This window comes from Camelus ferus, chromosome X, assembly GCF_009834535.1.
Source record: "Camelus ferus isolate YT-003-E chromosome X, BCGSAC_Cfer_1.0, whole genome shotgun sequence".
Taxonomy (NCBI): domain Eukaryota; kingdom Metazoa; phylum Chordata; class Mammalia; order Artiodactyla; family Camelidae; genus Camelus; species Camelus ferus.
This window is the reverse complement of record NC_045732.1, coordinates 46,730,317-46,758,041: the sequence shown is the minus strand read 5'-3', so window position 1 is coordinate 46,758,041 and position 27,725 is coordinate 46,730,317. Positions and strand designations below refer to the sequence as shown.

The following is a 27,725-nucleotide window of genomic DNA, read 5'->3' as shown; positions in this document are numbered from 1 at the left end:
CTTGAAGAGTTTCTCAAGGGACCTGTTCTAATGAATAGCATAGAATGACTTGAACACATTCTCAAGTGTGTAAATAGTGTTTCTGAAGTATATGAGGGGGCTTGAAAACAGCATAAGTATCCTAATCAGTTCAACCAAATATAATGAGTATCTACAATGGCAGGCACTGCTAGCTGGGTAGGGGCCCAGGAAGGCCAAGCCAGGAGCCCACAAATAATTAAGACTTAGTTCGTGCTCTCCAAGGCAGCCTCACAGCCTTGGAGGTGAGAACCACACAAATCTAAGTGATTGCTAACCCAAGGCCCACCAGTAAGTTCTGTAGTCCATTAAGATGATGAGGAAATGAAGTGGGAATGCTCTGGGCCAGCTCAGGGCTGATTGGAGTGGGGATATGAGGGAGTGGGGAGCCTTGAAAAGTCAGTTTAGATTTAGGCGGGAAGCCCTGAAGAGAAAGGTATTCCAGGCTGTGAGGACCCCATTAGGCAAATATGAGAGGTGGCAGTGGGCAAAGATGCGAGTAAAGAAGTGTTGTTCACATCTCCAGCGTCTGTTTCCCTCCATTCCCACAAAAGCCTCTGACTTCCTTTCGGGGTGCTATTCCTTTGTCACTATTCTGGGCTGAAAGGGGTTCATAGCCAGGGCCCTCCCCTTTCAGGCCTGCCAATCAAGGCGCAGGTTCTCCCTGGCTACAGTGATTGGTTCAGGGTGACGCTATGGCTTGGGCTCGTCCAATCAGAGTGAAGCCCAGGGCTTGATGAGCGCATGCGCTCTGTTGCTCTTTAGAGGAAACACAAGCCGGAGCCTCCGCCATCTTGGATCTGTGGGGGTGGCGGGTGGAGGCGGGAGGCAGAGACAGCAGTGACCAGGGCGGCTCAGGTAAAGCCACCATGGGACATGACCAAATTGAATCAGCTCCTAGGATGAGACTAATAAGGCTTTCCTGGAATTGGAGGTGAGTTTCAAAGTTCTTGGAAAATCCCAGTCAGAATTTTGTTTGAAAGAAAGGAAGAAGGAAATGGGTAGCCGCGACAGTGTTTGCCCCTGTTGATGAAACCGCTTTATATGGGTTTCTCAGCCACCTTGAAACCAGGGGGATACTCAGGATTTTGTAGCCTCTGAGGAGTGGCCTCTCTGAGGAGTAAGTGGGACCTCTGGGGTCTGTGGCAGTCTGATGTGAATTGAGTTAGTGTTTGTGCATTCCCAGAAACGCAAGCATCACTGAGGGGCCCTGGGAGTACCCGGTTTCTGCCCCTGAGGACAAGCCCGTGTAGCAGCTTCATGAGCTGCCTTCCTGAAGGGCCCCTTTTCAGTGACCAGCCACACCTGAGAAGAGAGGATATTTCTACAACTCGCTCCACCCTTTGTGGGAAAATCTTCTGTATTGAGGGGATAGAATGTCACCCTGGAGGTGGTAGAATCCATTAAAAGTTTGTTTTTTTCAGAATGAATGAGACGTTGGAGCTATGCTTTAGGGATAAGGAATCTTAGGGGAAAGAATGGAGTGTAAGGAGAGAGACTTGAGGCAAGAAGATGATTTGAGGGGCTCTCTTTTAATCCATGACAGATGACGCTGACCTGGCCTGGGGCTGTGGCAGCAGGGAGAGAACAGGGGACCTAAGTGATGGACACTGGGAGTAGAATTAACATTTGTTTTATGTGGAGAGTAAAGACGAAGGCAGGACTAGTTTCTGGCTGGAGCTCAGAAAATGGTCCACTGAGATAGGTCCTTAAAAATCCCTTAAATTACCAAATAGAGTACCCCCAGTTTCATGTATACAGCCTTTGTACACTAAAGCTTTTTGTACCTCTGAACCAAATGGAAAGGCGTGTGGGTGAGTGAGCACAGACTGTCTTAGACTGGATACACAAAAAACTCCAAGGAGACAAATTCAGCAACTGAGAATAGGATATGAATGTGCTACTTATTCAAAATATAACTAGAGTTTAAATTTTTCAATATATAATTTAAAAAATATTTTTTAAAGCCAAGTGTGTATCAACAGTCACCCAACAGTACTGTCACCAAACTCGGAATTATTCAATTGATAAAAGAAGACAGGAGCTTCAGCAGGACAGTGCAGGGAGGGCTCTGCATCCTTCTTCCTATAGTTCTCCAGTAGATAACAGTTTAACCACAGTTCGTAGCCTCTGTCTTTGTCATACACACATCCCACTGCTTTCAAGGAAAGCAGTGATTCTCAGAGATAGTAAAGTCTAAATTCCACATTTTAAAAGCAGTATAGTAGGGGAGGGTATAGCTCAGTGGTGGAGTGCGTGCTTAGCATGCACGAGGTCCTGGGTTCAATCCCCAGTACCTCCCTTAAAAAAATAAACAAACTTAATTACCTCCCCCTTAAAAAAGTAAAGGAAAAAAATAAAAGCAATATAATTTTTCCCTGAATTTGGACCCACAATGGATTTTGAGTTTTGCATCATTTGCAAAGCAATTTGTTTATTTCTTCCACTTTTACTGATGCAGATACCTGAGGCCCACTACAATGTCTTGTCTAAGAGCAGAACCACTAAACCCTGGTGACACACAGAAATTGCAGCAGAAGCTTTGAAATTCAAGAGCTTTTTGTTTTGCTTTTTTGTTTGTTTTTGATTTTTTTACCTTGAGCCAGGTCAGATTTTTAGCCTTGGTGTATTCCCCTCACTGATCTTTGAAGATAGAAGGCAAGTCCCCAGAGGCCAAGGTGGGGTGAGTGATAGGCAGATAGGATGGTGGGAAGCAACTCTTATAGTTCTGTTAAAAAACAAAATTCAACTGAGTAAATTTGAATATCTAACTGGATTTATTTAACAATTCATAAATCAGGCAGCATCCCATCTAGCAGACAGGAGCTCCAAGGAGCTGTACAGAATGGGAAGTTGTCAAAGGCAGAGAGGGGATGTGACAAGGAAGTTAGAAACAAAAGAAGGAGTTATTTCAGACACAGTCACCTTCCTTTGGGGAAGACAGGACTCTATCTGGCAGACTACCTCACTAGTGCTGGCCAGGAAATTCCAGACTGACTGGTTAAAGGTCATGTTCCTGGGATAGAAAGAAACTACAGTTAGGTTAGGTATTAAGTTTTGGTTTGCTGATATGGGGCTTAGTGCAGGTGACTCCATTTGGGGCCTATTGTTTCTTTATTTAACGGTTCCATTTGCATAGAATAAGCATGGCAAGAATGGACACAAAATATTAAGAGAAGTTTTCCCCCAGTAGAATTATAGGTGAATTTAATTTCTCCAGATTATTGACAGTGAGCATATGTTACAGTTTAATTTTACAGTGTATTTCAAAAAAAAATAAATCAATGTAAATATTCCTAGATTCTGTAACAGACTCATTAAAATTATTTTATAGTATTTAACTCTGCAAACAAAATACCTTTCTTCAAATAAGAAAAAAACTTATTTAAAATTGCAACTGCTTTCCTTTTTTAAATGAAAAAACAATCAGCTGTGATTTTTTTTTCAGTGAATAAAAATTTCCTTGACAGGCTTGCTCTAAATGTTAAAATGTTTTAAATTTCAATATTGTAGTGTGCTAACTCTATACACAACAGCTAACATGATTAAAAGTTAAATCTTTCTTAAAATACTGAAAATCATTATAATGAATAATTCAAATTAAAAATTAAAATTCAGTGTTTTCCTAGAAATAGCTTCATATTTTAAGTGCTTATTAGAAAAATGAATCTGCAAAGTAATTTGTAAAATAAGACCAGACAAGCGGATAGGTAATTTATGATAAAATTAATTGTCCTTCTAAATTTCTAGGTATTATATAAAAACCATAAATGTTAAAAATAAATTTTTACAATGGGAGAAGTGACTAAGAGAGTAGGGGTGAGGGGGGGTACTTCTGTTTCTTAATCTGAGCACTAGTGATACAGGTATATTTATTTGAAAAAACACATAGAATTGTACCCTTAAGAAATGGGCACTTTTTCATATGCATGTTTTTTTCAATAAATAATGTTAAAAACAAAAAAGGGGGAAGTCAAACAGAATTGAAAGTCACAGAATTTGGGGATGAGCACTAAGACTAGATTGTTGGCTATTGTGAATAATAATAATAGCTACCATGTACGTGGCTAATGATTGTTATATTGGACACTTAACCATGTGTCAGGAATTATTCAAAGCACTTTACATATTTTAATATATTTTAATAAATTTAATCCTTCCTAGTCCTCTGAGATATGTACTGTCATAGTACTCATTTTACAGATGAGCAAACTGATGTACAGAGTGGTTAAGTAACTTGTCCAGTAGGTTATGGACTACTCTTTCAAGAAGTTTATAGTGGATGAGAAGAGAGAACAGTAGTTCACGTAGAAAGCAGAAAGGTTTGTTTTTCTGTTGTTCTAGGTAGGATCGAGTACATTTATGGTTTGAGGAGAGAAGCCAGAGGGGGAAGGGGAAAGAGGGCAAAAGTGCTTGATCCTCCCCCAGGAGGCCAGAAGGGGATGGATCAAGAACCCATATTTGTACAGTTTCGCCCAAGAGAAAGGCACCTTCTGAGGGTTGAAAAAAGGAGAGGTGCTCTGCACAGTGGAGAGCAGAGAGATCCTCACAGGAGATGGCGAGAGCCTTTGCTGAACCAGAAGGAGGCCAGGAGTGGGTAAAGAAAGCTGGAAAAAACCTGCAGTGAGGATTACTCAGTGTTTATGACAGTTCAAATGATGGCAGTTGCTCATTTCTGGATCCCACCTCAGGCCTACTGAATCAGATTCTCTGGAGGTGGAGCCCTAATGCCTGTGTTTTTCACAAGCTCTGAAGGTGGCTCTGATCACCCCTGAGTTTGCAAGACATACTGGCTTATGAGATCCACAGGCCTTAGAGGATGAAGGGATGATGGGTCCACCCTGTGAGACAGAGCGGGAAGGGATAGTTTCCCCTAGAAATTGGAACTTTTTAATAAGCTCTCCAAGTGATTCTTATACAGGTGGTCTGTGGATACACTGGGGAAATTTTGCCTCTAGGGTGACAGTTGCTGAGCATGGGGGCTTTGGAGCTAGATTCTAAATACTACTATATATCTCCCATGCCACCTCTGGCAAGTTAGTTAACTTCTCTGTGCCTCAATTTACTCATCTGGAAAGGGGGGCTAATAATAGACAGTACCCACTTCATAGGGTTGTTGCAAGGATTAAATAAGTCAATGTATGTAAAGTGCTTGAAACATAATTAACATTCCACACTCAATAAATACTATTATTGTTGCTATTTTTATTAATCCCCGTAATTTGGAGGGGCGAGGCTGCTGAAACCATGACCTATGAAAAGTAGCTCAGGCAGTAGAATGTGCAAGCAGATTCATGAAAATCACCCAGAGAGTGGAAAAGACTATCTTGTGACCAGAGAAAAGCTCACAAGCAGAAAGGGGAGCAGTGGCAAAGTGAGGGTTGTACCCTCTCCTGTGTGTTCCTACTAGGGTTCCTGGCCCGCAGAGATAGTCAGTGACAAGGTGTACTGGGTCCCCACCCTACAGTTAGTGAAGGAAGGCAGCGTGGGGGTGGTGAGAGAGGTGGAGAGGGAAAACTGCTGATACACCCTCCCCAGGTGGATAGGAACCAGTACTGCATCAAGGGCTGACTACGTAAAACCTGCCTTTGCCTCCAGTGAGAAGTACCAGGTTCTAACAATGTTCTCAAATGAACAAAAGTTCTTTATCATTCACCTGACTAAAAGCCTGCCCTTAGATTTGAAGCCAAGCCTTTTGGATGGTCAGTTGGAGCCCTATCTCCTGCCATGGCTTCAGGCTGCTGCTTAGCCTCTTGGTCTCTCTTTCTACACCTTTGTACTCAGTCCTGCTGGGGTTCCAGTTAAGGGGAGCCCAGACAACGCTGGAGAGAGAGCTGGCATGCTGGTCCCATGAGAACAGTTGAAGGAGCTAGAGCTGTTTAGCTTGGACAAGAGAAGACTGAAGGCAGTGTGGTTTCTGTACCTATGAAGGGCTTTTACCAGACAGCAAGAGCAGATAGGGTGGGGGGTCCAAGGGGCAGAGCTAGGACCCATAAATGGATAGAAACCATGGTGAAGCATATTTCAGCTCAACACAAGGAATTGACTTTCCAACAGAACTGATCACCCATGAATCAGAATAGATACCTTGTGAGGTAGTGAGCTCCCTGTCACCAGAGGAGTGCAAGCTGAGGTTGGATGACAGCTTGAAAACAGAGAACATTTAAATGTCTGGTTAAACTTTATAGCTAAAACATGTGTTCTGTGCCTGTGTTTGGCAACCTGGTTTCATTCCATAACCTTTGGTGTTCTTAGCCTTGCTTTAGTATCTGGTAACCAGGTCATATCTAAATATACTAGGGAATGGCTATTGGAGAGCACTCTGAGTTTCTTATAGGCCTTGTTTGGGTCCATGCGTGTCTCTCCCTTCTAGCTACCATCACCTCTCCCCTCCCAGACTGCCTACAAAGTCAGATACAATTTCTCTAGTTCCCTGCTTTCTTGCTGTCTCTGAAACAGACTCAGAGGCCCATTAGGATTTAGAGTAAAGAGTCATTGATGGAAGGTGACAAAACAGGAAACATGGCAGGTAATCCAGAGGCCCAAGAATTCCGAACGAGTTTCCACGGGAGTTGTCCATGGTCTACTAAACAAGTGCTTCTCAAACTTTAGTGTGCATTGAATCACCTGGGATCTTGTTAAAGTGCAGATTCTGGTTCAGGAGCCTGCGATTCTGCATTTCTAACAAGCTTCCAGGTGCTGCTGATGCTTCTGGTCCATGGATCTAAATCATTATACAGATTATCAGGGTTGTTGCTGTGGTTATAGTTATCATTACGATTACCATTCATCGTTCCTTGGCAGGGTTGTAATAAGGGTTGCAAACTCAAAATCCCATCAGCACTAATACAAATGGGTGAAAGAAGCCAGATGTAAGGCAATGACTTCTAAACTATTTGGGTTGAGACCCAGAATGACACCAAATACAGAGGGTAGACACCCAGCAGCCACCAATCTGGGAGCTCTGAGTCTACATCAACTGTGTGTGTGTGTGTGTGTGTGTGTGTGTGTGTGTGTGTGTGTGTGTGTGTGATTCTTGGTGAGAAGCCTCTCATCTCGATGTCAGTTTTGTAAGAGGTCTCAGGAGTTCTTAGGAACAAAAGGCTGAACCAGTTGCTCTTTGGGTGCCTCTAGACTCCGTGGGGCTTAGACCATCCCCCTCTTTTGCCAAAGTGAAGGCTTCCTTGGTACTTTTCTCAAATTTCTCCCTTCAAAACAGAAGGCTCATTTATCTTCATTGAACACACTTAGCAATGGGTGTCTCTTTCAAGCCCTTTCCCCTCCTACACATTAAACAGCAGGTGTACTGCGGTCATTTTTGGCCAATAGACTACATGACAGAGCCCAGGTCAGAGGGATTGGAGGTGAACTGGGCAAAGGCCAGAGTCAGGCTCTGTGCCACAGGAGAGTCCTAGCTCAGTACTCTGGCCCTAGGTTTGGGGAGAGGAACTCCTTTGGAACGGGAAAGGATGATTTTTCAAACTGTAACTCAAGCTAGATCAGAGGATCCCTGTGAACATTTACCTTTGCTCTGAATCTCGTGGCATCCTTGACACTCCAAGATGGAGGGGATCGTAGAGTGTTATTTAGTCTAGTTCTCCACTGCTCCCTCTCACCCAGCAATGCCTCAGTGTCTTCTCTATTCCCGAGCATATTTTTGAGTTGGTGTTTATTTTCCCAAGTGATCTTTCTCCCCCAAAGAAGAATTTTACCTGCCAGGAAAACACTGTTCTTAGGCTCAATTCTTGGGTATAAGTTAGTCTTGAGTGAGTGTGAGTGCTTTCAAATTTCAGGGCCTGATATCTACTGTCAGGGTCAGGTGCTCGAAGTCCCAATGCTCAGTGAAAGTATTGTTCTTCCACAAGAGGCCTGTCCAGGAAGAAAAACAGCAGTAGGGGCAAAGTCTTAAGCCCAGGTCTGTAATTAGGGATAGGAAACCCCACTCCAACCCCCTGGGTCCCCTTGGGAAGTGGCACTGGAGAGTAAAACCCAGCTCATTCTACAGAAGAGATAGGACATTGTGCTTCATTTTCTCACAGCCTCTAGCCCTCTTTGGTAACACAAGCACAAGATACCTCCCGAAAAGGAACTGTAATAACTTTCAAAAGTGGGCAGCCCATCATTGCACACAGCCTGGGCACAGAGCCAAATGAGCTAAGAAACATCAAAGATCCCAAGGAGGAGAAAGGGCTGGGAGAATTAGCTGCCTCCCTTGAGGGGAAGGAGGGGCTGCTTCCAAGGCCCCAGGGCTTATCCCATTCACAGGCTCTGGACATGTCGGAGGAGGGGTCTCACCCCCCCCAGCTAGGGGGCATCAAGGGAAACCTCTACCAGCCTATCTCTCCACCCCACCCCCCTAAATTGCACCTCTGTGCTGGATCAAGCCTTTGGCTAATTAGAACTTAGAGAAGCCAAGGTCTCTGCCAGCTGGTCCTTCACAGGAGTGATGAGAATGGTGATGGTGGCCCCAACCAGGCACGAAGATGGGCCCCAGGACGGATAAACAAGGATCCAGTCAGGTCTGCTCCCCGGTAGACTCCTGCTTGGTATGAATGTATAGCTATTGCAGAGAGGCTGAGTTGAATTGTGGGAAAGCTTGCTTTGAGAATCAATCCCATTCGGTTGAAATTGAGCTCTCCCACTTTCTAGCTCTGGGACCTTGAGCAAGTGACTTCACTGCTCTGTGACTCAGTTTCCCCATCTGCAAAAACCGAGAGGAACCTACCTCTTAAGTGTACTGGATTTAATGAGGTATTTGTAAAAGTGCCTGACACAGAGCATGTGCTCAATAAGTGTTTCTCCCCTTCCCTTGGCTTGGCAGAGTATGTTTACTGAAAGCTAAGATACACAGAGGCCTGCCCTACCCTTGGACTGGTGTCAAATTGGAGGCATCTAGATGCCATGTCCAAGAAACAAAAATAAGACCAGAAGTAGGTTAAGTAAAGCTGCTGTCTGCTTGCCTGCCTGCATGACAGTGTCCTGTCCATCAAATCCATAGCTGGTTCCTCTTGGTCCCCGGGCATGTTTAGGGGGGCGGTCATAGCTCTACACCAGGCTTGCAATAGTCTGTTCTTGTGACCAAAAGCAGTCATTAGTCCATGAAGTATTTTGACCTTTGCTCCCTCCTGTGTTGAGCCCCCACAAATATCTTCCTCCACCCTTCTCCTGGCTAACCTCTCCTCCTACTGACCTCGACCTTAAATATTAATTCTGCAGGGAAGCCTTCCAGATTGCTAAACTAGGCCAAGAAGCTGTACTTTGCCTGAGCACTTTGCACACCTACCAGTAATGAAACGATTGCACATTTCTGTATAAAGACTGTTTGCTCCGCATGACTACAGGCTCTTGAGGGAGGGAAAAGGCCCATTTTGTTCAGCTCTGTAAACCCAGAATCTGGCATATTGCCTGGCACATGGTTTGCACTCAAAATATTTGTTGACCGACTAGATGATGCCCGCAGCCTTAGGATTGTAGGGTCACACAGGCAGGCTATTCCTCTGTAACCCCCAGTGGCAAGGCCATAGCTAACCAGCCAGAGTCCAGTCTGAAAAGGGTTTGGGATACCCTGAAATATGACATCTTTTTTCCCCTTCTTTTTCTCTTCTTTCTCATCACCATCTCTACTGAGGTGATGAGGGGCAGAATCTTGAAGAGCCATTCAGCCTCTGCACAGTATAAAGGGAGAATTAGCCAGCAATCCTAACAGTTCTTCTGGGTCCTGACAAAGGAGCACAAGCCAGGAGACACATAGCACCAGCTCTGGGTGTTTCAGAACCCAGATCAAGATCCTGAGTTCTGGGTGACAAAGACAAAGTCCCTAACTGCCCCACCGGCACAGAGTCTGGGGCTGGCAGATGTGTAGGAGAGGGCTCGATGGGAGAGTCACGATAGCTCAGACTCTGACTGCCAGGAGAAATGTGGTTTCTGGAGTCAGAGGTCAAGAAGCTTCCCTCCCGCTGAGTGCTGGAGAAGAGTTCGAGAATGAACAGGAAGTGCAAAGAGAGAGCCAGCTGAGAGGCAGCCTTGAAGGAACCATCCATCAGAGGCTCAGATTGCAACTGCTCTTCTATGCGTTGGCTTAAAAGTCAGATTCCATTCTAGACAAATTTCCTTATTGCATGCAAGCTGCTCTAATTTCAAGAATGTCAAATACGCGGCCAAATGCAATTACATTTTAAGCACAGCACTCACTTGAAATATAGCACAAATTTCTAAACCAATTTTAATCACATTACAGAGAGGGCAGACATGCTCAGCAATCTGAAATTCCACCTTATCCAGAGAGCCTTTCTTGATTAGTTAGAAGAGTGGCCAATTTGCTGACTCTGCCCTGCCTATTCGCCTCTTCACTCTCCACTGTCAGGTATGCATTTATCCTTATTCTTGTACATAATGTAGATGTGTTTGTCGATTATTCATTCTGCTCTGGTTACCTGTTCACTCGTTGAATCACATGCCCTTTATGCCTGAGTAGCCTTTTGGCTGTTTCTTTCTGGTTCTCCTCTGTGAGCCTTGGCCTGGTCTTGGAGTCCTTTCAGGCAAGGCTTGCCCCAGCCCCACCCCTGCCCAGGTGCTTAATAAGGGTTCTTTGAGAGTGAAAGCTCTGGAAGCCATAAGCCAGACCAGGTGGTTGCTGAGACACTATGTGGCAGCGAGTCCAAGCTCTCCCAGAATGTAGGCACATAGGTGCCTTCTGTCTGGGCAGTAGGTCTATCTAAGTGCCTTGTCATCACTCTCGTCTGGGAGACTGGCACACTCCTTGTGAGCCAACATCACCAGAGATGCCTGCATATTTCCGCCATGAGGTAGCTGGAGAAAGGACTGTGGGTGCTCCCTGTGTTGCCCAGCCTGCTGACCAAGACCTGAGGGCACCACATTCAGGGGCAGCTGATAGTAGGGAGACCAGAAAACTAGCTAGTTGTAGGGTCTGTGACTGGCCTTTGGAGTTCTTCCAGTTGGAAAATCTAAGTGGCTGATCTCTAGGTTGCCCTGAAAGGCTTCAGGACCATCATTTAGGAAGGAAAGGATTCCAGGCTCCACAGACAGCCTGAATCTCCTGCTCACTTGCTCTTGCTGGCTTGTATGTGTGTGTGTGTGTCTGTCTGTCTGTCTGTGTCTCTCTGTCTCTCTGACACTTGCGCTCTCTATTCTCCTTTCTCTCTGTCTCTTTTCTCTCTGTCTTTCTACGGATCTCAGTCTCTCTCTCTCCTCTTTTGCTCTGTTTCTGTGTGTGTACGTGTGTCTTTTGGTTTCTCTTTATCACTGTCTTGCAGTCTGTCTCTCTTCTCTCTTCTACCCCCGTTCACTCCTCTCTCTGTTTCTTCTCTCTGATTCTTGCTCTCTCATCTCTGTCTGTCTCCCTCTGTCTCTCTCTCCTCTGAGTATGCATCTCTCCCTCCTCTCTCTCACTCTTCTTTCACTGCTCACTTCACATGCCCAGATACAGAAATGCCCGTTTTTTCCTGCTTTGTCAAACCTACACATTTAAAAAGGTAATTTCAGTTAGAAATGAAAGGAGAGGAATCTGGCCCAGAGCACAGATGTCTGCCTCAGTCAGAATGCTAAACCAAGCCCCTTAACTCTTTTTCTGGTTTGTGTTGAGGTCACAGGGCTTGAGCTCCTACAGAAACTGCTGTCCTACTCAGGTCAAGTGGGTTATGCCAAGATAATGCCACTCGGCGGGGATGTTCTGTCATGGTACCAACTGCAGCTGCCTAAACTGGGAATAGGGGATTTGATTGTAGAAAGGCCAGGGAGTTGTCAGAGAGATTAAAATAGAGGCAGTGGTATCAGGTGGGCAGAAGTGGGAAGTGCCTCAGCCAGTTATGAGTCAGGTCTCATCCCTGAACCCAGTATGCCCCTTCCCTCTCCGCAGCTACAGATAACTGCAGGCCATTGGGCTCAAGTGGAGCTGCCACAGGGTGGGAGGCTGAAGACAGAGATGCAGGGAAGAGAATTCCTGGCCACGGTGAGCTCCCAGATCATGGGCAAGCCAGCACATTTCCAGAATGTAGTTGTTGCTCAGTTTGCTGTCCAACAGAAAAGGGGAGCCAAGAACGTGCCTTGGGCCAGGCAGGTCATGTGGTCATCTGAGAGATTTAGGCTCTCCAGTGAGCTGACTTTGGTCACCTAGTAAGCAGCCATGGCACTGTTGAGGCAATTGGCTGAGAGGTCCAGAATCTGAAGGTGACATGAGAACTGGAGTGCTGTCATTAGCCAGATGGTTATGGTCCAGGAGATTGGCTGCCAGGGTTGGGAAGCTGAGCCAACAAAGCTGGTTGACAGCCTCTGAGGCCAGAACCTCTAGCTGGTTGCTCTGAAGGGCCAAGCCTTGGTCTGGTCTCAGTCACATCATCCGTTCTAAGGCTTTTAAAAGGTTGTAAGAGAGGTCGAGTTTTTCCACACTGTGTGTTAGCCCTGCTAGAAAAGTTTGGAAGCCGAGGCCCTGGCAGGAAACACTCAGCCTGGCTGTCAGGGTTGGGGAGAGAAGAGAGTATCCTGTAGCTAGAGAGAGTGGGGTGGAGTTGGGGAGGAAGAGCTGAACCCCATTTACTCAAAAAAAAAAAAAAAAGGGATCTTGAGCACTTCCCTTGACGCTGTCACATATATTACCTCACTACAAGAAATAGGGGCAGTTGTTCCTGCTTTTATAGATGATGAAAGAAGCTCAGAGAAGCAAAGTGACCTGCCCAGTGTACAGGATCTTAACCCAAGTCTGGCTGACTCAAAGCCTATGCCCTTTCCACTATTTATCTTGCCTCCTTGAGCATATCTTTTTCTAGTTCAAAAAGCCCTTGTTCTCTATGGCAACAGGAAATTTGTTTCTATCCATGAATGAATCAGGCGATCCTACAGTACAATGCAATCAATATAGTCCTTGAATGTTAGAGCTGGAGGAGACCTTAGAGACCATTTCTCTCTGACAACACTCTCATTTTATAGCTGGAACAAAAGGCTCAGAGAGGGGAAAAGGCTTGTCCAAGGGGACAGCAAACCCGAGGCTGCCCACTCACCCTGTGCTTCAGGAGTTCGCCCAGTGGGGGTGAAGAAAGGAGGGAGAGGCAACAATGAATCTATGTATGGATCCCTTAGGTAGACACTGCCGACCCCTGGTTACTCCTTTTTTTGGAGATGGAGCACCCACCCTGGACAGGAGAAACCTATCTTTAGCACTTTCTTTTGGGAAAAAGGACAACCAGGGAGGTTCTCCCCCAACCCCTACTCAACCCTCAAAGCCCCCCCCTCCACCTTCCTGAACATAAATTCTTGGGTAAAAATGGGTTTTGAGGTGAAAACACATGAGTGTAATTCCTGACTTCACCACTAATTAGCCTAATAATCTTGGGCAAATTCAGTCATTTCCCTGAGCCTCAGTTTCCTCATCTGTAAAATAATGACACTAATACTTCCCTCATAGGATTGTTGTGGAGATGCAGTGAAATAACATGTATAAAGCACTTAACACAAAGTACCTGTACATAAGTATTCATTTGTCCCTTTCTTATCCACCACAAACTCCCAGATTTTCACCCCAGACTGGGCCAGGAAAGCAAAATCCTCAGCAGCCTTGGTAGCAGCCTTGGGGGAGAGGAGCAAAATTTCAACTACTGCCCATGACCTGCAGAGACAGCAAGGCCAGGAGCAGGCTGCGTTCTGACTGGACCTCGCTGTTGGGTTCCTTTAGTTTTCCTCCAAACCATGAAACTTGAGTAGCTGGACCTTGAGCAGTTTTAAATAAGCCCATGCCGGGGCAGGACATGCTGATATAAGATGGGAAAAGCAAGACCCAACAATTTTCCCTGAGGAAAGATAAGGCAGAGAAGTTGAGGAGGGGAATGAAGGCCTTTGAAAGTTAAAAGGAAATAGAGGAGAGATGCTGGGCTTTCCTGACATCTTGGGGTGCCAGGAAATGAACAAACTGGAATACCTTCCATGATAGGCTTATAATGGCCTCAGTCCTTAGGGGCCATTATGGGAAACCCCTTAAGTGGAAGGCGAATCCAGACGGAGTAAATTCACCAGCCTCTCAGCCCCTGTATCATGGGACTCTGGCTCAGAGATGAGAGAGAAGTCAGAGGGTGGGGGCCAGGCTGAATCTGGGACAGGCCGCTACCACTTAGCAGTTATTGGACTGCGTGCCCCTCACTCCACTTATTGAATTAATTAGCGTCAGGCCCTATGGAGAGTAGAAGAGCCTCAAGACTCACCTGTATTATAAAACCAAAATCTGTATTGTAACTTCCTTCTCTGGCCCTAGCTCTCCTTCCTTTTTCAGGCAAGCTCTTAGAAAAACTTGGTTGCTGATTTCTTCCTCTAAAAAAAATCCATGGACTTCCCTTGGCCTCCATCCCCACTGCAACTTCTCCAATCTAAGCCCAGCTCATCTCCCACCTGCCTCCAGTCTCTGCCCTCCTTCAAGGCAGCTGGACCTCCAAGCCAGCAATTGTAACCATCCGTTTCCTTGCTTTCAACTCTTTGATGGCTCCCCACTACCTGCCAGATCAGGTCCCAGTCTCCTACCCAGGCACTCTTTGTGATCTGGCCCCTGTCTTTACTTTGTGTCACTTCCCCACAATAAACATGCATTTCAGTTATACTTAACTACTTACAGTTACTAGGATGGACACATACCATTTCATTCCTCTCTTTATTTGCACATACCATTCTTTCTTTCTGGGATGCTCTTTGCAGAATTTGACCTGTCCTGTGAGCCACAGCTGAAATGTAGTCTCTTTTGTGAAGCCTTCCTTGATCTCCCACCTTTTCTGGGCTTCAACCTTCTAGTCACCTAGGTGGCACCCTCGTCATCCTCCTTAGCCAGTTCCTGTCATGTCTGGCCTTATTTAGGCCCTCTCCTGCCCCTGAATTTTCTTCAACTGAGCCTTCTTCTATAACCAGGCACTCTGCTATATGTGTGTGTACAACATTATCCCATTGAATCTTCCTACCACCCTGTGAGTTTGGTACCATTATTACTGTCATTTTACAGCGGAGAAAACTAAGGCTTGAAGAATCTAGGTCAGTTACCAGACATCACCTCGGATACAACGTTAAATAAGCAGCACAGTGGAGATCCAAACCTGGACTGACTCAAAAGGCTTAACCCTGGCACTAATGTACCTAGTGTAGTAACACCCCTTAAGGGAGAGGCTTGCTGAAGCTGGGCAGAAATAGAGATGAAATCTCTTTAGGTCCATGTGCCCTGATGTCCTAGAGGCTGCAGAGAGTGACCTTGAGGCAGCCCAAAAGCTCGTATCTGTGGCTTCTTCCATTTGAGACAGAGAGCAGAATGGGATAGGAAGGAAACTAGTACCTTTCTAAGGAGAAAAAGATGCAGAGCTTCAGGTACTAACACCACCTACTTCAACAGCTCACATAAAACCCCCTGGCCATGCCTTGACAGAGAAGGTCAAACAGTCCTGGGCAAGACTGACAGGAGGCAGGGAGAAAGCAGGTGGGGGTGGAGTGGGGGGGAACAAATGAGGCCAGAGTTCAGGCTTCAACTGCCACCTGGTGGTCAGGCTTAGAGAGGCAAGTGGATGGGGCTAGCTAGGGTCTCCTCTTGGCACAAGCCACAGGGCAGAGGCTGTTCAACTGGGCTGGCCCTGGCTCATAGCATTTATTCATTCACTCATCCATCCATCCATCCATCTATCCGTCTATCCATTCATTTGTTCATTCCTTCAATGAAGGTGTATTATACCGGGCACAGTCCAGGCACTGGGAGTACAGCAAGTGAACAAAACAAAAATGTCTATCATTGAGCTCATATTCTAGTGGTGGGAGACAGACCAAAAATAAATAAGTTGGTGACATTGTGGATTAGATAGCAAGGAGTGCTATGGAGAAAAAACAGAGAAAGGGGAGAGGAAAAAGCCTTGCCATTTTAAATAAAGCCTCACTGAGAAGATGAAAATTTGAGAAAAGACTTGAAGGAAGTAAGGGAGATAGGCATGGAGATGTCTGTGGAAAGAAGGTTCTGGGATAAGGAAACAGCCCAGGAAAGACCCTAAGGTAGGAGCATATGTGATGTGATTGAGGAGCAGTCAGGAGGCCACTGTGGCTGAAGCAGTGTGAATAAGGGGAAGAGTAATAGAGATAAGCAGAGAGAAGTAGGCAGGGGTTAGATCATTGGGGCTCTGAAAGCCTGTTTTATATACTGAATGAGATGGGAAGCCATGGCAGAATAATTTGCCCAGGATCACCCAAGCTAGCAAGTGGCACTAGGCATTCTGTCTCAAAAGCTTGTGCTCTGCAGCACTGATGGGGACAGACACAGAAAAGAGAACCCAGAAGTAGACCTATACAAATCTGCCAAACTGAGTTTTGACAAAGGTACAAAGGAAATTCAGTGGAGGAAGGATAGCATTTCCAGCAGATGGTGCTAGAGCAATTGGACAACCATAGGCAAAAAAATAAACCCTGACCTTATACAAAAATGAACTCAAAATGGATTACAGACTTAAATATAAAACATCAAATTATTAAATTCTTAGAAAAATATAGGAGAGCATCTTCAGGATCTAGGGTGAGGCAAAGAGTTTTTAGGTTTAACACCAAAAGCACAGTCCATAAATTGGACTTCTTCAAAATTAAACACTTTGCTCTGTGAAAGACGTTTCATTCACACAAAAAATATGAACGTTCATAGCAGCTTTATTCATAATAGCCAAAAACTGGAAACAGTCCAGATGTCCTTCATCAGGCAAATGGCTACACAAACCAGTACACCCATATCATGGGATCCTTGTTATTCAGCAGTAAAAAGGAATGAACTCTTGATACATGCAACAACTTGGATGACTCTCCAAGGAAATTATGCTGAGTGAAAAAAGCCAATTCTGAAAGGTTAGATAGTATATGATTCCATTTTGTAACATTCTTGAAATAACAAAATTACAGAGATGGAGAAGAGATTTATGGTTGCCAGGGATTAGGGATGAAGTAAGGGAAGTAGGTGAGTGTGGTTATAAAGGGACAACAGAAGGAACCCTTGTGATGATTGAACAGCTCTGTGTCTTGACTGGGGCTGTGGATACATGACTCTCCACATGTGATAAAATTGCATTAGAACTACACACACACACACACACACACACACACACACACAAATGAGTTCATGTAAAACTGATGAAATCTGAATAAGCTCTGTAGATTGTATCAATGTCTGTTGACTGGTTTTGATATTGTACTGTAGTTAGGAAGCCAACACTGGCAGAGGTGGGTTGTAAAGGTTGCCCAATATGTCCCAGGAGCTTCCTGTGAATGACTTCAAAATAGAAATTTCAAAACAAAAGAAAAAATCCTAGAAGAAACCACGAGAGATTTTCAACGATAAGCTTAGAGCTTTCAATCAAAAAAGTCTGGTGACCGCCAATATGCCAGTTTAAAAAAACAAACATCTTAACAGGTTTACTAGCATTCATACCTGCAAAATCAGCTCCTCGAGAGATCGGAACTACTTACGATCTGACATTAATAAGGCGATATTCAAGATGACGAGTCCAACACTCTGATTTTACAGATGGGGAAAATGAGGCTCAGATACAGGAGGCTACTTGTCCAAGGTCATACAGCAAAGAAGAATGGTGGAAATAAAATCCTCCTGGTTCCCGGTTTCAGTGCGAATGATCTGATCGGAGTCTCAGCAGGGGAAGCAAGGCCAAGTGCCTTCACCTCTGAGCCTCTCTCCTCCGGAAATTTTGTAAAACGGCTGATTTGAGTATGTAAAGTGCTTAGCCCAGTGCCTGGCACATAATTGGCACTTTATAAACTGTAGTTTCCTTACCCTCTTTGTTGAGAGCAGGGGGAGGTGGGGAGGGGGAGGGGGGCAGCTACACCTTCATTCAAAGCCTGAAGAGCCAAAGACTGCAGCCACAGCAGGGAGTCACCCTCCCCTTCCTTCCAGGCCTCCCAGAGTTCTAGACCTCTAGGAAGGATTGATCCAGGTTTTGTCCTGGGGGCCACACTGAGGGGTCACCATGGAGATGCCTGGGAGAGGGGGATGAGATTTCTGTCTCTATGGTGACAGCCTGAGAAGCTGGATGTGATTTGGAAGAAAGGTTGGGGAGCATAGAGTTCTTTCCGTGGAGTTGGGGAGGGGGCTCTCTGAGGCTCACCTAGGGGTGGAGGTAGGAGAAAGGAAGCTACTCATCTCCACGGCAACAGATGGGGAAGGGGTGGAGTCATGTAGGGAACAGCAGGAGATGAAGCTTTCTATCTCTGATGCTAGAGGGCTGCTAGGGGTTCACTTAGATCTATTTAAATGTTTAAAATGTTCCTCCATGTACTGCCTAAATTCATCTCTCATATCACCAGTATGCCTCCACACTTTGGAAAGACTGACCAGTATATCTACTATAGTCTCTCTCAGAGGTACTGTGGGGTACAGTTAAGACATTAGCTAAGTCTTTTGGAAACACGTGCTATAGAAATGGGCAGGCAGTAGTTCCTGCTGGCCTTGCAATCCCCAGGGGCAGGGGTTTTGTCTGTCTTGTTCACTCCAGCACCTAGAACAGTGTCTTACACATAGCAGATCTTCAATAAATACATGTTGAATGAATTAATTACCTACTTCTTCTTGCCTCCAACTGTAAGTTCCAATAATATCAAAATGTTTCAAGTTCCCTGAACATCCTATCATCATTCAAGACTCAGTTTTGGCATCATCTCCTTCAAAGGCCTTCTCTGAAGCCCCTGGATAGACTTGCCTCCTGGCTGTTTCTGTCATACCCTCCGTGTATCACTTTAACATCATTTACTACTTTACGCTGAAATCATTTGTTCTCTCTCTCCCTCACCTAGCTGTTAGAACCTTGGGAGCAAAGACTATGCATATTTACATCCCAGCAGCTAGCACAGTGACTGACACATAATAGGTCCTCAATAAATACTAAATTAAACCAAATGCTTCCCTATTGCCTACACCACATCAAATCTGCACACTTCTGGCAGACTGTACATCCTCCACAATGTGAGCTAGCCTACTGATTCAGCCTTACTTCCTTTTATTTAAAAAAAAAAGGGGGGGGCAGCAGTTAACTAGGTTTGTTTATTTATTTTAATATTTTTTTGATGGAGATACTGGGAATTGAACCCAGGACCTTATTCATGCTAAGCATGCACTCTACCACTGAGCTATAGCCTCCCCCTCGTTTTACTTTTTAGCACAAATCTGTTACATGTTCATTTCCTCTCTTGTTCTTTACTAGGTCTGTAATTTCCCCCCTCTTTTATAGTATAGTAGTTAAGAACATGAGCTCTGGAATAGGAACTGGATTCAGTGGATTGGGTTCAAATCCCAGTACAAGGGAGCACTAATGGGCCAGTTACTTTAACCTCTCTGAGCCACAATTTCCTCATTTGTAAAATAAGGCTGTGACAACACCTCTTTCTTATGTCAGTTGTGAGGCTTAGTTGAGAAAATTCATTTAAATTCTTAGCATAGTCACCTGGCAGGAAGTGAGCCCTCAGAGAAGGTAAGGTATTACTGTTATGTAACATGATCCATTTAACACTGAGTTCTTACCTAACTGGGGTCAGGTGCCGTGCTGAGGTAAACCAAGTCGAGTGAGGCACTCTCCCTGACCTCAAGGAGCTCTCAGGCAAGTGAGAGACTGTTGTGGATGAAGAAGACCATAGTCCAGTACTGTCATAGGGAGATGAATAAACTGCTATGAGAGCTAAGAGGAGAGCACCTCACTTGGAGGTGAAAGATCAGGAAATGCTTCCTGGAGGAAGTGATTCTTGAGTTAAGTCTTAGGTAATGAACAGACATTTGCCAGGCAGACGAAAGAGAGAAGGACATTGCAGGCAGAAGACACAACCCATGTAAATGCGTGAAGGCCTAAGAAACATGATAGTTTTGGAGAACTAGGAGAGTTTGCTAAAGGTGGAGAGGGCTTAGGATCCATGGGGGCACAGAGTAAAAAGGATGTCAGCATCAGATCAGAAAGGATCAGAAAGTCAGGTATGCTGTAATGAGAAAGAATATGTATCTGTTTATATGTATAACTGAATCACTATGCTGTACACCAGAAACTAATACAACATTGTAAATCAAAGAAAATTAATGAGACTCAAAAAAAAAAGTCGGATATGGAGTTTGACCTTTAACAGAATGCCACCCTCAGGAATAAAGTTATTCCCTCCATTCTTACCAAATTGCTATTTATTTGTTTACCTATCTTTTCCATTGAACTATGGGCCCCTTAAGGGCCCAACCCCAGTGTCTTGTTCTTCTTTGAATTCCCAGTGCCTGGTATTCAGGTAACACAGGACAAATGTGGAAAGAGGGGAGGAAGGGACTTCTGCAGGGTCACACAGCTACCCAGTAGCAGAGGTAGGACTCAAATATTAAGTTTCCAGAGTATTTTTAAATGCTGTACTGCATTCCTCAGAGCTGGATGTAAAAGTGGGAATTTAAATCTTTCATTTAATGCAGTCTTCATTGTATTGCAATTTTTCCTTTCATGGCTTAATGAACTTCCTGCTGCTAGAGAGGCAAATTCAAATCTTGGAAATACTTACTGAAGATAGCTTGAACACTAAGGATTGTCATTATTCCATAAATAATTTTTTGGCAAGTTACAGCCTTTTCTTGACTTCACACTACACACACTTTGATCTCATCTAGTGACATTGCTGGCATTGCAGGTACAAATATCAGTAGAATATTACTCACTCAAGACAAAACAGCAGTAGGCCCTCTAAAGTAGACCAAAGAAGGTCTGAACTGCCAAGCACCTCAATTCAGACAGGCAGGAAAGGGTCTACTATAACATTTCTCTCATGAATCACACCGTTCATCTAAGATAACAAATCTGTGCTGAGGTCCAAACATGACAAATATCCATCATTTCAAACAGGGAGTCACAATAGGAAATACTTGAAAGGTTGTGCGTAGATTACTTAAAATGTTTCCTACTATTTTCCTGGACTCTAGTTCCTCCCCATCCCCACTCACTCTGTATACTGTTCCTTAGTTGTCCTAGCTGTGCAACCTTGGGCAAGTCACCTGACTCCTCAGGGTCTCAGTTTCCTTATCTGTTAAACGAGGGGGGCTGTGCTAGATTAGTGCTTTTTATACTGTGTTACTTAGAGACCTTGAGTCCCTCAGAAGTGCTTTGCTGCCTTGGGTGCTGCTGCACAAGTTGGGAGAAAGATGGGCTGAGTTGGCAGGCTTCTTTGTATCCACTTCAAATATAGCAGCCCTTTTAGAAATTATAGGCCTGTCTAAAATTTGGTTTGGAAAAAGAGTTCTGCTACTAACAAAAAGTTTAAGTACCATTATACTCCCATGATTTCTAAGGGCCTTTCTAGTTCCCCTAAACTAGGATTTAAAAAAAAATCTCCCATACACAACAGGGATTTAATGTGATAAAGTGTTTACACACAGAAACACAATACACAATTCATTTTTTCTAATCACTTTTTAATCTTGGTATTATATCAAAATAAGTTGCAATACTTAAAATGGTGATTTGAATATATAATATGCACTCAAATAGTTGCCAGCTACCATGAAAACTCATTCTGAAAGATATAGAAAAATGGCTTACAAAGTTCAGGACCAAATTCAAATTATGTATGTTTTTCTTCTCTTAGGCAACAGTGAAGCTATGTCTTAATCCAAGCAAATGTGCAGGAACAAATTATCTTTAGTCTCACAATTACTGAGTTTCTAAGTCTCCTACACAAGTACTATTTTTCTTCTTTGTATTCCTGGCCAAGGCTGACCCTGAAAGTTCAGTTTACTAGAGTCATTAGAGGTGCCAGACAAATCAAATAGGTAATTCGCCAGAGCCTCCCTTCCTCCTCAGCTTCTAAAATGGGTTGCAAGGAGAGACTTATTAGAATCGCCTGGGAAGCTTTTCCAACCTACACTTATGCCCCACTCTCCTCTCCTTGTCAAACAGCGTTTTAGCTCAGGGCTTCATTCTGTCCCACATAAAAGGCCTCTCTCTCCATTTTTAAAAATCCTACTCAGTTAAGATTGATGGAGTAAAAACAATTGAATTTAGAAGACACTGGCTTTGTCACAGCTGGTTGGGCAAGTCACTTAACTTTTCTGGTCTCAGTTTTTTCCTCTGATTTTTGAGGTCCCCTTCCAACTTGGAAATTCCATGATGGCATTTCATGTCTAAGAAGCTTTCTGAACTACTCCTAGCATAGAATGACGTGTCACTTCTTGGTTTTCCAACAACTTGTGCGATACAATGTATCCCCTAGTTATATACTGTCCTATATTGCCCTCTAGTTGTTTCTACATGAAAAAAAATTTCTTCTCAACTATGGTTAAACTGTATTTAGTTTAAAAGCTTATTTTCCAGGGCAGGCAGCACGCATTTTACTTGACTTAAATCTCTAAGAACAACTTGGGGTGTGTCCTAAGGTTATATTGATTCGTTCAAAGCAGTGAGGTCCCTTCTTTCAAAGTCCTGGAATTATATTTTTACATCAGCAGTGTACAGTAGAATTATAATGTAAGCCACAAATATGAGCCCAATATAATTGAGTTTTCTAGTAGGCACACTTAAGTGAAAAGACACAAGTGAAATTAATTTTAATAAAATATTTAACCCAATATATACAAAACATTAGCATTTCAACATGTAGTCAGTGTGAAAATTGAGATTTGTATTATTTTTATAATAAGTTCTCAAAATCTGGTGTATATTTTACATTTATAGCACATCTTAATTCGAAATAGCCACATTCATGTGCTCAATAGCCCCATGTGACTAGTAGCTACCATATTGAACAGCGCAGTTCTGCGTAGTTGGGCTGCTTTCCAAACACATCACTTATTTTTCTATTCATATAATGACACTGAGCACTTAATAAGTGCCAGGCACTGGGCTAGCCAGAGGGGTGCAAAAATTAATCAGACTCATTCTGTACGGGAGATTTGTAAATCACTAGCTGTAATACTGTGTGGTGGGTGCTCTGATAAGAGATGCACAGAAAATGAAAATTCTCTGTGGCTTGGCGGGGGAGAGGGTCTCAAGGAAGGTTTCACAGAGGAAGTAACTTTTGAAAGTGTGAGAGTGTGCATGTGTGTAGAGGAGGGGTGACGTGACGGGGAAGAGGGCGGGTGAGGATTGGCTGGAGGAACCCCGAGCTCCAGATGGTGGGTGGACGGAAGTCGGAGGGGGGGCGCTTATTTGCACTTCGCGCTCACGCGCGCATACCTGAGAACCGAGGAAGCAGCGCGGAGGCCCGCGTCCCTGGCCGCCCACGCCCCTCAGCCCAGGGAGCACCTCGCGAGGTAAGGCGGACGCCTGGCTGGCTCCCGGAGCTCGCCCGCGCCCGCCCTCGCTCGGAACTCAGCCTCGTCACACCCGGGCCTCAGACGCCACGGAACTTCGCAGCCCGGGGTCGGTGACGAGGAGCCGAGCGAAAAAGCAGCGCCTAGGGTTTGCTTGTTTGTTTGTGTCTGTTACAGATGCCTACTACTTGTAATAGGCAGCCTGGTAAAACGAGTCTATGGAAACGGTTGCTAGGGTCAGGTAACAGCCGCTTCCGGAAGTTGTCAGACGCTTTGCTAACAATGGAGCTACTGGACCTATGCGGCGCCTCTTCCGGTTTCGCCCTTTCTCGCCCACTCATTTTTCGCAAGGTTGCCTTTGACCCCGGAAGTCAGATCTTCCGGGTTCCTCCCTCCCCAAGATGGCAGCAGCCGAAGACGAGTTACTGCTCCCTCGGCTCCCCGAGCTGTTCGAAACCAGCAAGCAGCTTCTGGACGAACTAGAAGTAACAACTGAACCCACCGGCTCCCGGATTATCCAAGATAAGGTGATCAAGGGACTAGACCTCCTGAAGAACGCTGCCGAAATGTTAACGCAGCTCGACTTGTTCAGGTATGGGAGAGGTTAACAATGGCTAAGAACAGACGTAATAATTACCAAGGGTGGAGCCATTGAGCGTAGGTGGAGGAGACCTTTAAAACCGGGACCCTTTCATCCCTCCCTCCCACTGCGATCTCGTATACGTTGTTTACATTCTCCACCTCTCTTCTGAGGTAGTTAATATTCCACGACTCTGCTCCCTAGCGTCGGCTATTTGCATAGGCATTGGGTGTGAGCGCTCAGCCACTTTTATTTAAGAAATCCGGCCGCTGTTTACCGTGCCTTCTCCCTTTGCCCCACTCTCACCCCAGTCCTCTCCCCCAGGAAGCAAGGGCCACCGTTTAAATACCCAGCCGGGCTTCACAGCCTCCTCTTTGCTCTTTGCAGCCGAAATGAAGATTTGGAAGAGATTGCTTCCACCGACCTGAAGTACCTGTTGGTGCCAGCATTTCAAGGAGCTTTCGTCATGAAACAAGTCAACCCCAGCAAGCGTCTAGATCACTTGCAGAGGGCTCGAGAACACTTTTTAAACTACTTAACTCAGTGCCAATACCATCACGTGGCAGAGTTTGAGCTGCCCAAAACCAAGACCAACTCAGCTGAAAATAACACTGCTAATTCCTCCATGGCCTATCCTAGCCTCGTTGCTATGGCATCTCAAAGACAGGCTAAAATAGAGAGGTGGGTCATTTGAGGACTGCCCAGTGGCAGTACCGTAGAGGGGGAGGGGTGCATGTTTTTTTCTGATGGGGTGGGAAACGATGTATGTTACTCTTTGAATTATTATTGAGCATAGGCCCTGGTGAGAGCAAACTCTCCCGACTTTTTCAAGAAGCCTCTGCGTTTGTTGACATGATCATACCTAACCATCAGATCCCTAGCACCTTATGGTTGCCAACAGCAGCAATGTAGTTTAGTAAAGTGTTCCCGGATCTCTCCCACATCACAGGATAGCAATATTCACATGGTACAGTGGGGTAAGTATTTCTAAAGGGCACAATATCTTGGAGCTATGGTCCATTTAAGGTTCACTGATTGAGAAGCTCTGTTCTAACAGAATGCTGGATCAGATGTGTAACATCCTGAGCTAACGATTAGTCCTGTCTCAGCTTCATCATGTGACCTTGAACAACTTGCTTACTCTTAGTTTTTTAAAAAAAATATTTAACGAGTGCTCATAGTGTCTAGGAATCGTGCTAGGCACTGGGGATACAAGTATGGGCGTTTATACAAGATACAAGAGGGGCACCTAACCAAAGAGAGCAGGAGAGAGAATGTTCCCTGGAAAAGGTGACTCCTATGATGAATTGTTGAAGGATGCATAGGACTATTATCTAGAGGAAGAGGAAAAGAGGCTTTTAGCCAGCAGAGATAATAGTATTAGTAAAGCTACAGGGGCATTAAAGAACACAGTGCTGGTGTGGGGAACAACTGTATGTAATTCGGTGATACTAGAACACAAAGGAGTTAGTGAAGAGGGGAAAGGAATGGTGCTGAAGAATGTTGCAGGGTCCAGACCAAGGAGAGCTTGGGATGTGAGGAAGGTGAAAGAACAACTTTGTTGCTGAGAACCTGAGAAAAGGTTTGAATCCCAGCTCCAGCATTTAATCATTCTGACTTTGGGTAAATTCCTTGGGTAAATTCTCGGTGCCTTAATTTACCCAGCTATAAAATTGGATAGTAATACATCCAGTAAGTAGTTACGAAGATTAGGAGAGAGATGCCAAAAAAGCACTTAGTACAGTGTTTAAGTGAAGCAGTAAACACTCATAGTCAGCTATTGTTACATTGTTGTAGCTGAGTACAGGTTGTGGAAGAGACCTGGGTTTGAGACCCAGCTTTACTTATAAGCCACTGGACTTTGGGTAACTTATGTAACCTGTCTGAGCCTCAGGTCTCCTCATAATCTAAGTGTAAGTCTTGTTGATTAACTGCACCTGCATTCTTTCTGCAGAAATGGAGAAGTAGAAGCTAGGTAAGTCATGAGTCTAGTTTTATGTTTGCTGAATTTAGGTCCTGAAGTGACAACTGGACCACCATGTCTGTAGACAGATCGAAATGTGTAACTAAAACTTACGAGACGGTTTTGTAGACAGAAAAAAGCCAAGGATAAAACCTTGGGGCGAATTAAGGGAAAAGGACAAGGAAGGAAAAAGCAATCAGAGGTAAGAGACTCAACAAGGTACATATGGACAGAAGTACTTACAGGAAGAAGCCTGAGGAAGAGAGAGCAATGTCATGTCCTCTTTGAAGCTTCTCCCTACCTGTCTCCCCTCCCAGATACTGTAGCACTTAGTTTGTTACTTACGGCATAACCATCTGTCATTGGAACGTCTAAAGGTCAGAGAACTTGACTAATTGTATCATTGTATCCTTGGTGTGCAACTCAGCAGTTGGATCATCGTAGGTACTCGAGGGATCTCTGGGAAAGACAGAGTGATCATCAGAAAGATGGAAGCAATATGGTGTAGCAGAAAAAGCCCGGGCTTTGGAGCCCGGCAGACCTAGGGTGATCAATCCAATTCCCGCCACCTAATAGCTGGGGCATCATCTAGCTCCTCCTAACCTCAGTTTTTCTCAACAGCTAACAATGTTTATATTATATTGCTGCTTACAAAGCACTTTCATGAGTATTGTTCATTCGATCCTCTCAACAACCCCATAAAGCAGGTATTATCCCATTTTAGAGATAAGGAAATGGGCTCTGAGTATCGACTTGTCCAGAGTTACATGGCTAGTAAGTGGCCAGGCTAGGATTTAAACTCAGGTCTTTAAATTCCCAGTAAATTCCCAGTTCTAGTGTTGTTTCCACTACAGCATAGAAAAGAGAGGAGAGAGGTCATTTGCAACGACAACATGGATTGAGGGAAGGTGTTTCTAGGTTAGGGGAAAGGCAGCAGTAGAGTGAAAATTTTTAACTGCTAATGACAGGGAGGAGGATAGAGTGAGGCCTGAAAGAATGTGGGTGGGGACAGGGCTGATAGCAAAAGTGGAGTGGTAAAGAGAGTGCCTCAGTAAAGACATTAGCCCCTTAAAGACGAGAGGAGGGTTAAGAAGCATTAATAAGATAAACCACCCAAAACAGCTAGCACAGTATCTGGCACATAGTAAATATTCTTTAAATATTACCTACTATTAGGCCATGCTAAAGAGCTTAAACTTTGGTTGGTGACTTGGGATCCACTGGAAGTTTTTGGTTTTTTTCCTGAAAGAGTAGCAAGGTCATATTTGCATTTTAACTAGCATAACTCTGGCAGCAGTTAGGAACATCTGAGGGAGGTTAGATCCAGTTAGGTCACAGAGGTGATGAGGCCTTACTGCTGTAATGCAGAAGGGATTGGGGTGGGGATATATTTACTTACAAGGTTGAATCTGCAGAAAACCTGGCGATCGGTTGTGGCAGGTGGGAAGGAAGAGTCTGTGTTTTTGATTTAGGTGGATGGCTGTGGAACTCACTAAGATGGGTAATAGAGGAGGAGGAACAGATCGGAGAGAGTATGAATTCTGTATTGAGACATGTTGCTTTAACGTGCCTACAAGACATCCAATAGTGGTATCAGGTAGTGTGAAGCTCAGAGGAGAGGCCTGGTCTAGAGAGCTGAAAATTGATTGATTCATTTAACATATCTGAGCCTTTACTGTGTGCCAGGAACTGTTCTAGGTGCTGGAGAACCAAAGTCCATTCCCTCATGGAGCTTTTATTTTGGTAGAGGAGACAGACAGCAAGCTAGTAAATAATAATGTGATTTTAGGTGGCAAGGGCTTTAAAGAAGAACAAAGCATGGTTAGGAGTAAGTGAATGATAGTGAATGATTTTTGAGGAAATCGGATAGACTGATACGAATTCAGCGTCATGTC

General features: G+C 44.6%; 2 protein-coding genes across 10 annotated transcripts in view; one reads left to right on the top strand and one right to left on the bottom strand.

Moving 5' to 3' along the window:
- Positions 1 to 2,661: 2,661 nt before the first annotated feature.
- Positions 2,662 to 27,725, bottom strand: part of P2RY4 (pyrimidinergic receptor P2Y4) — a 152,954-nt gene continuing 127,890 nt past the window's right edge. For 8 of the 9 annotated variants that reach the window (XM_032475014.1, XM_032475016.1, XM_032475017.1 and 5 more), the window contains 3 exons: positions 26,176 to 26,289; positions 18,593 to 18,597; positions 17,916 to 17,928 (listed from right to left, as the gene is read on the bottom strand). The gene's annotated coding sequence lies outside the window, so the exon portion shown is untranslated. Of the gene's footprint in view, positions 2,747 to 17,915; positions 17,929 to 18,592; positions 18,598 to 26,175; positions 26,290 to 27,725 lie in introns of those variants that run through there. The other variant, XM_032475015.1, reaches the window with a different exon arrangement.
- The window catches only part of IGBP1 (immunoglobulin binding protein 1), a 34,913-nt gene continuing 30,378 nt past the window's right edge, over positions 23,191 to 27,725 (top strand). The window contains exons 1-2 of the mRNA XM_006193901.2: positions 23,191 to 23,879; positions 24,255 to 24,548. Coding sequence (XP_006193963.2) covers positions 23,689 to 23,879; positions 24,255 to 24,548 — 485 coding nt within the window. The 5' untranslated portion in view covers positions 23,191 to 23,688. The remainder of the gene's footprint in view (positions 23,880 to 24,254; positions 24,549 to 27,725) is intronic.